At 32.1% G+C, this 10,518-nt stretch overlaps 1 protein-coding gene across 3 annotated transcripts; it reads left to right on the top strand.

Annotated features, from left to right (window-relative positions):
- The first annotated feature begins 530 nt into the window (after window positions 1-530).
- Window positions 531-4,104, top strand: LOC111312132 (F-box protein At2g32560-like). Of its 3 annotated transcripts, XM_089763367.1 has the most exons (7): window positions 531-594; window positions 698-900; window positions 1,658-2,287; window positions 2,456-2,535; window positions 3,039-3,211; window positions 3,362-3,436; window positions 3,640-4,104. In XM_089763367.1, the coding sequence occupies exons 3-7, from the start codon at window positions 1,685-1,687 to the stop codon at window positions 3,825-3,827; spliced, it is 1,119 nt and encodes a 372-aa protein (XP_089619493.1). In that variant the 5' UTR covers window positions 531-594; window positions 698-900; window positions 1,658-1,684; the 3' UTR covers window positions 3,828-4,104. The 3 variants fall into 3 exon arrangements, with proteins under 3 accessions (XP_089619493.1, XP_089619495.1, XP_022767894.2); XM_089763369.1 differs by lacking the exon at window positions 531-594 and having other exon boundaries at window positions 756-928; XM_022912159.2 differs by lacking the exons at window positions 531-594; window positions 698-900 and having other exon boundaries at window positions 994-2,287.
- The last annotated feature ends 6,414 nt before the right edge of the window (window positions 4,105-10,518 follow it).

Raw genomic sequence — 10,518 nt, forward strand, 5'->3', positions numbered from 1 at the left:
TTAACATAATTGTTATGTTAAAACCTATGCAAATGTTGGTTTTTATTGTCTTAGTGATCTTACATGATAGCATGAAAAATCCTATGTAGGTGGACATTGGGAGCATCATTACGTGAAACAAGGCACAATGGATGGAAAAAGTCCCCATCTGCTTTAGACAACCAATAATGATGCTTTGGTTCAATGTACTGCATATTTTTATATTATAAATAAACAGTCACGTTCACAAACCTTTCGTAGGGTGTTTAATTTTGGTTTGCTGATTTTCAATGCTTTGGCAAAAAGCTTGACAAGCTTGTGGTGAGCAGTGTTGGAGAGTTTGGTGGAAGTTAGGCCAAGAAATCAGGTCGGCTTTTATGGCTTTGTGACAAATCAACATCAAACCCTTAAATTCAATGCTATATAATTAAAATAAAAACAGCCCATCCATAAATCAGGTAACAGTCCTTTTCTTCTGTGTGTTTTGGAGTGAATTTGAGTTGGGACCCGCTTCATCTTAACCCTCCTCTTCATCAACAAACCCACGATCATGATTTGATAATGGAGTATTAGAATTTGAAACTTGATTATTAAAATGAAATTCCACAGGTTTGGGTAAGCTCACATTTTGCAGTTTTTGACTATCATTGGTGTCTATTTCAACTAATTTCGATCTGTTGGCTACCTACTAATGTTTCTTAAAACATTTTTCATGCAGATTCTGGACATGTGGGTTCTCCTCGTATAAATCTAACAAGCCTTGCTCTATAGATTTTATTCCTATATATTCTTTTTTTTTTTCCATAGAAGTGCCAGCTGTCACCCAGATGCCGTACAATTCCCCCAGTCCCATGTAGTGGGATGGATGCCCCATCCAAGGCTACAACACTTTAATGCTACGAGACCCCAAAGCCAGCCGAGGTGCAAGCCTTCGTCTCGCTGTTAATGAGTTGGTTTTCTTCTTTTATATAAATATTTATATATACGCATATATATATATATATATTTCTCATTGTACTGCGAAAATATATATTGCTCGCCTATGCATTTGCTAATCCAAGTAGCAAGTTAAAGTTTTACCCAAAACTGAAGAATGAAAAGAATAAAATAATTTCGCTGCACGCATCTGTAATTTTTTTTTAATTTTTAAAAATCTTTTGTAAAAGAAAAGAAAAAGAAAAACCCAATTGATGCAATCAATGAACGTCGGCAACGGTGCTAACAGATGTCTCTCATTTATTACGTTTCGGACTTCGTGTTGAAGTCCACCTCCACTTGGACAGCTCCGTCCATTTCCTCTGTAAAACTCGTTCCTTTCACTGCTGCTACTTTTTTTTGTTCTAAATAATACTCCAAATTATCAAAGTGGACAAAACCAAAGCATACAAAAAAATTCTCCTACTATACTAGTATAATCTATAATCTATGCATAAACATAAACCCCTATATATATAGTATGATCTCTTTGTTAATAGCCTTATATTTATATGGTTCCATTTATATGTATATTTTGTTCTTAATTTGATCTTCTAAAGAAGCCCTATTTCTTTTTCCTTGTGAATTTGTGGTACCAAAGCTTGAGCCTTGAATACACCAATTCTTGTGATTTAACATTATATCACTCAATACAATGCTTTTATTCTTGATATCTTGTTTCTCTTTCATTCTTCTATCCAAGTCATTGTCTTTGAAGAACCATTTAAGGATGAAGAGTGAGTGGAGATTGTTGTCACCATGGTTTTGGGAAGGCTTCTCAGGCTTTGTGGTGTCATGGTTCCACAAGGGTCGGCTCGGGATCAGTTTCCATCAACTGCCGACGATCTTGTCATTGAAGAAGAAGAAGAAGATGGGGCTTGGTTCTAACGTGCACAATGCGCAGGAAGACAAGATGGCTCTGCTGGATTTGCCTGAACTCGCTCTGGAATGCATTCTAGAGCGCCTTTCACCTGCAGGATTGTGTAGCATGGCTGGAGTTTGCTCTTCTTGTAGGGAGAGATGTCTAAGTGATCATCTTTGGGAGAAACACATGAAGCAGAAATGGGGTAAAGTAATTGGTGATGCTGCATATAGTGACTGGCAATGGCATATTGCATCAAGGAAGAGACCACATCTGTTGGGGCCAAGTCAGCAAAAGAGGTTTCTGGGATCTCTCACTAACATTTGGCCTTTCTCTTGGTTTAGACCAAACTTTGAAAGCAGAAGCAGCCTGCATAAAAAAAGTGATTTACCAGTTGATTCAATCATGTCTTGGTATCTATCTCTGGAAACTGGCAAAATCTGGTTTCCAGCACAAGTCTACAATCGGGAGGTAATTAGTTTCCATATAGTGATTGTTTTAGTTGTAAATCAATGTTTTTGTTCATGGTTTTTAGTTTTTTACATTGGTTCTTTACCTATTTAATTTGCCCCATCTAACATATATTTTGCTCATTATAAAATTCGTTAAGTGAAATGATCTGTTTGTGATTGGTTGCAGAACGGACATGCCGGTTTCATGCTATCATGTTATGATGCCAAACTTATATATGATTCCAAGACTGACACCTTTCAGGCAAGGTATAGTATGATTTCTGTTTTAATCCAGAGTCTTGAGTTTCTGAATTTCAACATTTGCGCTGAGGACTCAACTTTCACATCTTCAACAAATTCAATTCCCTTTCTCTATTGATCTGGTTTTTACTGAAATTAAAGGAATTTCAAACCAATCCAATAGCCAAAACAACTCGGGGAAATAGTGACTTTATGTGATTTTGTTAATCATCCAAGCTAAAAGCAATAGATAGGGACACTAAACTTGAAGATAAGATAATGTAAACTCAATATTTAACTGTTGTACGATAACACCTATTTTCACAGGCATGAGTAACAAGCAAGAACAGCCGAACAAAACTTGAGATATGATATTATGTTAAACATTCAACTTAAAATTAATTGTTTTTCAGTGAAAAGGCTCAACTTAAATATAAAACAGGAAACTCAATAATTAACGTATGTGGGATAGCATTCTTTTTAACATGCTTCATTGTGACACTTTACTCAAGCTGGATTTTGAACTTTAGGTACTCACCTCACGGGCGGCGAACCACGGAGGAGAATATATCCTGGGATAGGCTAAGAATACCACCAGTTGATACTCCTTCACATGATCTTCACATTTCAGAATGCTTACTTGACTTAAAACCTGGTGATCATATTGAAATCCAATGGAGAAGAAATAAAGAATTCCCCTGTGGTAAGTATCCAAACGTTGGGCCTTAACCTTTGAGAGAAGCTGTAAATGTTGTTTCCAATGTGAAATCAACCCACTATCAGATTTGGTGCTCAACATTAAAATTTTTACTTATTAGAAACAATATAGTAATTTGAGCTTAATTTCTTGCAGGTTGGTGGTATGGCGTTGTCGGTCACTTGGAATCATGTGATGAAAGTAAAAATCACTGCTGTTGTCAATACGCAGGTAAGAAAACTATCTCAGTATTCTCTACTTTTCCGGAAAATGTTTACAGCAAATTCAGCTTAAGTTTTGTTACAAGACCTAAATATGCAGGGCACTTACTTGATCTGCCTGGCATGTATGAAACATTCTTTTTGTTTTTTAAGTCTTTTTTTCTGCAAAGTTTCTCTAGAACCAAAGGTGCTGACCACTATCATTGTTGACAGACACAGTGATGCTAGAGTTCAAGCAGTACCCTGCTAGCTCGAGATGGAGAAAAACAATGATAAACAGGAACGACCATAGCGAAGTAGGCAATGAAGCTGATGGATTTTATGGTGGAATTAGAAAGCTTTACAAGGAAGAGGAGATCTCAATGTGGAAACGTCTATGGCCAAACCAAGTCTTAGAATAGTTCAAGTATCTGTTATATTCCCCTAATGCTCTGTAAATATGCCATTGCCACCTTTATTTTTCCTTTCTCTTTGAATTGTGAATGGGAAGAGATTTTAAAATCACTAGAAGCTATTTCATTATTAGATTTATATTAGGCTTCTATACTTTTTGACTGGGTTACATGCCTTGAGAGTCACCATGTTTGCAATTGTATCTTCAGCACCAAGCTATGTAATTTTGCAATGAGTTATTGCAAAAATAAATAAATAAATAAACTGACTGGCCTTTAGTTTTGAGATTTTCACTCGTATAAAATTATATAATTTAGAAATAATATGGCAAAATCCATTAAAGGTTATCAATAATTATGAAATATTTCGACCTGGATTCTTAGTGTTCTATCTTTAGAATTTGCTTGGTAAAAAAATGAAAAAGTGCTTTTGAAACACACTAGTCGGATTAACAATTTTTCTCTTTTTCTCTTTCCATCTTTACTATCAAGTAAAGCTTTATCCATTATACAATATAATTCATCCGGTTAATAATAGGAGGAAAATAAGTCGGCTTGTGAAACGTGGCCATGTATTCTATCAAATCTAAGCATGAGAGCAGAGTGATGATTCAATGGTGAGCAAGACACGTATCTGAACCCTCATCATCACTCAAATGGGGAATGGGCTTCCAAAATAAATTAATAAGCATAGTGATTGAACAATATTTGAAACTCAAGTCTTTCCTTTTACACATTCTACTTTTCATCGACTGATAGTCAAAGGGAGCATTGTCTGTTCAAAATTTCTCCTCGTCATTTCTGCTGCTATGGAGGGAATACTGTTGTACTGATTTTGGTGAAGGATTTGTTGCATGAGAGAGCAGAGCAATTTATTTATTTGTTTAAGGGCATATTTCTTGGAGCTTTTTTTTTTTTTTTAATTTATTTATCTAATAACTAAATGATCAATAGTATTTTTTGATGCATTATACGAAAAAATGATTGATGAATTTTCTATTATATATATTGTTAGTATTTTTTTATATTAGTGTAATTCTTACATTTTTGGATCTTTGAATCAAAATTATCAAATTTAAAAATATTATTTTAATTCAAATGAGTTATTGATTTAATTTTAATTCAAAGATTAAAAAAAAAATAAAGGTTATATTAATATAATTAAAATTTTCTTTATATATATATATGTATATATAATAAGAGAGAGAGAGAGAGAGAGAGAGAGAGAGAGAGAGAGAGAGAGAGAGAGAGAGAGAGAGAGAGAGAGAGAGAGAGAGAAATAAATGAGCTAAAACTTTTTTGGGCCAATGTACCAAAAAGAAAAGCTTGTTTGGGTGAAGCCTAGGTGGGATTCGGGTCTAATCTTGGAGTTCTTACTCATCTAACTCGTTTTCACTCTTCTTTTAGAATAATGCTATTTTTTTTATAAGATCGGTGATTAATTATATAACCACTTATTTTCTATGGATAGTTAGATTGTCAAATATTTTTGGCATATTTTTTTTTATTTAATATTGTGTAGACATCATATTTGATTTGAGGTTCAAACCCACACCAAGCCCAATTATTTAATTTTTTTATTTTTAGTTTTTTTAATCTAATTTTAATTTTTTATTATGGTTTATCTTTAATTTTAATTTTGTTTATCTTAAATATTTTATTTTATTAATTTTTTTGAAAAGGAAAAGAAGGATAATTGAGAAAAAGAATAAATCATCAAAATCAATGGAGGGTCGATGATGTTTAGAAATTGAATTATTATTCTTAGGTGATAATTCATTTTTTTTTATTGAAATTGAATAAAAGGTTTTTTTTTTTTTTTTTAAGATAAAACTTAGTTCCAATTTGGTGATAAGATAAATTTTTTTCGAAGAATCCAATCTCAATTGAAACACTGATCAAGTCTAAACCCTCTCTTATAAATAGACCTCTAATTCACACAGTAAATCACACAACAAATTAAAGAGAAATACAGTGAGTAAAAGTCAAATTAGGAGAGTGCAAGTTTTTAAGTTGTTTTTTGAAGGTTGTTGGAGAGATTAGAAGGAGAAACATCAAATTGAAAGATCAAATTTTGCAAAGAGAAGCTTTTTGAAAGTTTCTTTTTCTTTTGATTTTTTTTTTAAATTCCAGTTTTTTGGTTAAATTTTTCGGCGGTTTCAAGTTTTTTGACGTAATTTAGGTGAAAATTCCAAATTTTGATTTTTTTTTCCAAAATTCGATGAAGATTTTAACGGTGTTATTCCTTGGTTAGAGAGAGAAGTAGAGAAAATAAAATGTAGAGAGAAAGAGTATAAAGGATTCCGAAGAAAAAAGACCAAAATTCAACCTTTTATATAGTTTTAAAACGTTGTCATTTTGCAACCCCTAACTAAAGTAAGGTCCACATGCCACCTTGAAGTCCAACCTAACCCTTAGCGCATGACCCATTTTCAACAACTATCTCACAAGCTGAGTCGAGCCATGTTGCCAATCACTTCAACCATCTTCTGTTCCTACAATTGAGCCTTTTTTCCTAATTGAGTCGAGTTGATATCATTTCCATCATTAATTTTTTTATTTGCTTTATTTGATTTAAATTTTATTTGTTTTATTTGATTTTTATAAAAAATGATTTCAAAATAAATTCATAAGTTCTACTAAACTATTGGAGAATTTTTATAGGTTTAGATTTTTTTCTTGAATTATGAGTTCTGCTAAACTATTGGAGAATTTCATAATAAATATGAAAATAAATAATTTTTTAATCTTATCAAACTATTGGTGGATTTAAATCTCTAATTGAGTTTTATCAAATTATTGGAAAACTTGATGGATTTTCTTAAAAAAAAAAATTTCATTTCTACCAAACTATGGGAGGATTTAGATCTCAGTTGAATCTTATTAAACTATTAGAAGATTTAATGACTTTTTTAAAATTTCATGGATAAGTTTTCAAATAAAAATTCCCACTAAACTATTGGGGGATATACATCGAAATAAAATTCTACCAAACTATTAGAGGATTTTATTGATTGTTTTCTAATGATTAATATCTTGAAAAACATGTTAATGAATATGATGATGGAGTCTCTCCAGAGTGAGACACTAGTATCCATAAATACTCCTGAAGTGAAAAAATTATCTTAAATTGCTACTAAACTTTGGAATAATTTTAATAACAGTTTTTGATAATTAAATTACTTGGTAAAATAAAAATATGTTTTAAGGCTTGGATGATACAAAATCAAATTGGTACTATTTTTTGGATAGGCATTATGAGGATGCTATAATCTTTCTCCTACGTAACCATACTCCTGAACCTAGTTCTGGTTTTATAGAATAAAATTTACCTTTTTAAGATATCCAAGTCAAGTTTGGGATATCTTTTTAAAATAGGATAAATTCACTTAGGTGACTAATTGCTCATAAACAAAAAAGATTAGTGGTGACTTTTTAAGTTATATCTGGAGATAGGTTTATAGATCTATATGTTATGATAGTTTGGTGACTAAGCTGGGGATGTCGAGAGTTAATTTAATAAATGTTTTCGTATTATCCAAGCCTAACTTAATAAATTTATAAATTTTTGTTTTGCATCTTATGTTTTACATTAATCATGCCATATATTGTCATCTATTTGCAAGTGCATAACATGGGCTCTACACCCAAGCTCCATCCTTTAGGAGAGAGTAAAATACCTATGCTTTTATGAAATACTCTAATTCAAATTGAACCTTTTTCATTTGTAACCTATGATAGACGAAGATTGGGATGTCTTACTAGTCTGTGATGAATAATGATATAAGGAACAATTTGAAAACTTTTAGAATTAACCCAAACCACATGTAGTTAACCTTATGAACCTAATCTATCAGTGAAGCCATGTTGTCCCCTACTTTTTTATAATTGATTTGTTTTGTTCTAATGTGCTTTTTATTTATTTATTTATTATATTGAGTTAACTAATCAATTTTTTTACTTGTTTTTCTTTTTTGCATATTCATAAAACATGTATATAGAATGCATAACACCTGCCCTGAACATATTTCCAACAAAAGCTTTCATGGAACCCACTGAACATCTAGTTTGTGTTTCATCTATATTTGTCAAGTGTGAGTCACCCAATGAGTTGAAAATTGAACAAGAAAGAACACAACAAAAAGAAAAAGATTGTTTACCACTTGGCTATGCCTTTACACTGCCCAAAGAAATTCGGTTGCTCTTTAAATAAAATGATCTAGAAGACCTAACAAACATGTGAAAAAACATGAGTTCATTATGACAAGAAGCCTTTTGTCAAAAGTTCTACCATATTACACACCTCTTGTCAGTGAAGGTGGAAAATTCACTCATTGAAGCAATAATGTAGTTTTAAGACCACCCTTCCTATCGTTGCTTTATCTTTAATGAAGTTGACATGACACCGACCATAGAAGACTATTCAATTTTAGTAAGCATGCATCTCTAACATCCAGACAGAGTTTATGTGAAGAAACAAAAGCTAGGATATCATAAAAAGTTGGCTTATATTTTAAGAGAAGACAAAAAGGTCATAGATTCACATGTTTAAGAAAAAGAAGTACATAACGATATTCTTTAGGAATTTTTCCATGACTTTTCATAAAACGTCTAGATAATGACCAAAGACTTAATGTGTTTGCCTTGACAATATATGGTTTGGTGATTTTCTTAAAGTCTTAAGCTATATTTAGATAGAAGTGATAGATTTGTTTGAGTAGATAAAAAAATGATATAATCTTTCATTGACAATCTTAGTAGAAATCATTAGGTCATTGACCTATTGTCAACAAAATGATAAAAGGGCATTTTTTGGGCTATAAACTGTTGTTGTACTTGTAGATGATGAGCCATTTTTCATGCAAAAAGAATGCTTTCTCTAAACTTTATTTTTTTAATTGAAATTCAATCAAAGAATTCTTCGAAAGCAAATGGCCTTAGACGAAGACAAAAAAAAAAGAAAGGAATGTTTGTTGTAAAAGCTCACAAGTAGCCAAGTGAAATGGTTTGTCCCATGGATTAGTTGAAAATTCATGTATATCAATATGCAGATGAAACTGGGGTTTCATTTTTAGGCTTGTGGGGATCAACAAGCTATGCATCACGTATAGAGAAAATGTAAGATAGAGCTGAACAGTTTGTCCCTATGACACACAAGGCTAATCAATTAAATTGTTTGTATGATGAGCCTAAAATATTTCAAAAGATCGATAGCATAATCAAGGTATGAAAAAAGCCTAAGAGGGTAAGTCTTAGATCTTTTACTGACAAGATCACCTTAGGTTATTTGGCATGGAGAGCAAGATGTAGCTAAAGAAGTAGTGTTTATTTACAGATATTCTTGCCAATAAGTGAAATAGCTTATGAAAGAATTACCTTTAGAGTTGGAGCTTGCAAGAAAAGAATTTGAGGCTGAAAGAGGCAAATTAGGCAAGAGATTCAAAAGCTTTAAAAAAATGAAAAAAAATGGAAAAAGAAGTAAAAAGCAAAAGGCTAAGATGGATGAGGTTATCAAGGAACATGGCATAGCCATTAATGACTTGATAGAGCTACATAAAAAATGTAAGAAGATGACTACTAAGGTAGAAAGGTAAAAAGTTAAGGCCCAAAAGATGGCTATATAATGTGGCATTACCCTTAATGAGTTGATAGAATTGCATCAAGAGAATAAAAGATTGATTATCCAAATAGAAGCCAAAAAGATAAACATCACTGATTTTGACTTGTGAAAACAAAAGATTGAAGATAGAGTATTCCCAAATGGAAAATGAATATGCTAAAGCCAAAAAGGATAACGAGGCATTAAGAGATCATGTTTAGGTTTTGAAACATAAATTAAATGAGTAAGAGAATCATATAGCTGCATTCATAAGGGAGCATGGGGAGTTATCATACCAAGTTTGGTTTGACAAAAGAGAAAACTTGAAAAGGTAAAGGTACATAGAGTATCTGATGACCCAAATAAGCAAGGCAATGATCAAAGTAAGAGAAATGGCTAAAGAGGCTAAAACTTTAAGAATATTGATCATCCCAATAGGAAAGCATGGACAACATTTGTTGAACTTCATTAAGAAGGCCAAAAGCCAATATGAACAAGTCAAACATTTTTACAAATTAAGAATAATAGATTCTGTGTAAGTAGATTTTGTGGAATAAAAAAAAGTTTATTTTTGTTAAAAATTCTTTAAAGGGCTAACATTATCGCTCATGCATTGCATGCATTCAATAATTAGTTTTTTTTTGTCACATTAATACATGAATAAGTCCACTAATTTTAAAAAGTTATGATAAATAAGGTTCAAGGATAGCTAGACTGCTTAAGAACCCTGTTTAATCAACTTACCACCGACATGACACCTAAGCTTGAGCCAAACAAAAAGAGCAAGAAAATGCCAACCATTTTGAAAAGATAAAAATGGCTCAAAAGTTTAGAGGGGAGTTGAGTGAAATCCTTGAAGCATTGAATAAGCTAAACAAAGGAAAAGCAATAGAAGAATATGCCAACCCTAAAGATCGTTTGTCATGGGATGTTTTTGATTCTTTTTATCCTCTTAGCTATGGCCCATATCAAGCCTAGTCCACCTAAGGTATTCCACTATAACAGTTTACATTTCTTGCAGGGTATACTTACCTAAGAATGTCATTTGCATCAAATCAAGGGCATTATTAAAGCTATATTAATCTCATTTTTATTAAAAAG

Source organism: Durio zibethinus, chromosome 1 (genome assembly GCF_047325235.1).
Source record: "Durio zibethinus cultivar Kanyao isolate XHJ-2024 chromosome 1, ASM4732523v1, whole genome shotgun sequence".
Classification (NCBI taxonomy): Eukaryota; Viridiplantae; Streptophyta; class Magnoliopsida; order Malvales; family Malvaceae; genus Durio; species Durio zibethinus.

Bases quoted from the DNA above. Each gene is read 5' to 3' on its own strand.
- LOC111312132 (XM_022912159.2), top strand. From the start codon at position 1,610: ATGCTTTTATTCTTGATATCTTGTTTCTCTTTCATTCTTCTATCCAAG. The intron at 2,536-3,038 runs GTATAGTATGAT...TTTGAACTTTAG, and splicing joins ACTGACACCTTTCAGGCAAG to GTACTCACCTCACGGGCGGC. The intron at 3,212-3,361 runs GTAAGTATCCAA...AATTTCTTGCAG, and splicing joins AAATAAAGAATTCCCCTGTG to GTTGGTGGTATGGCGTTGTC.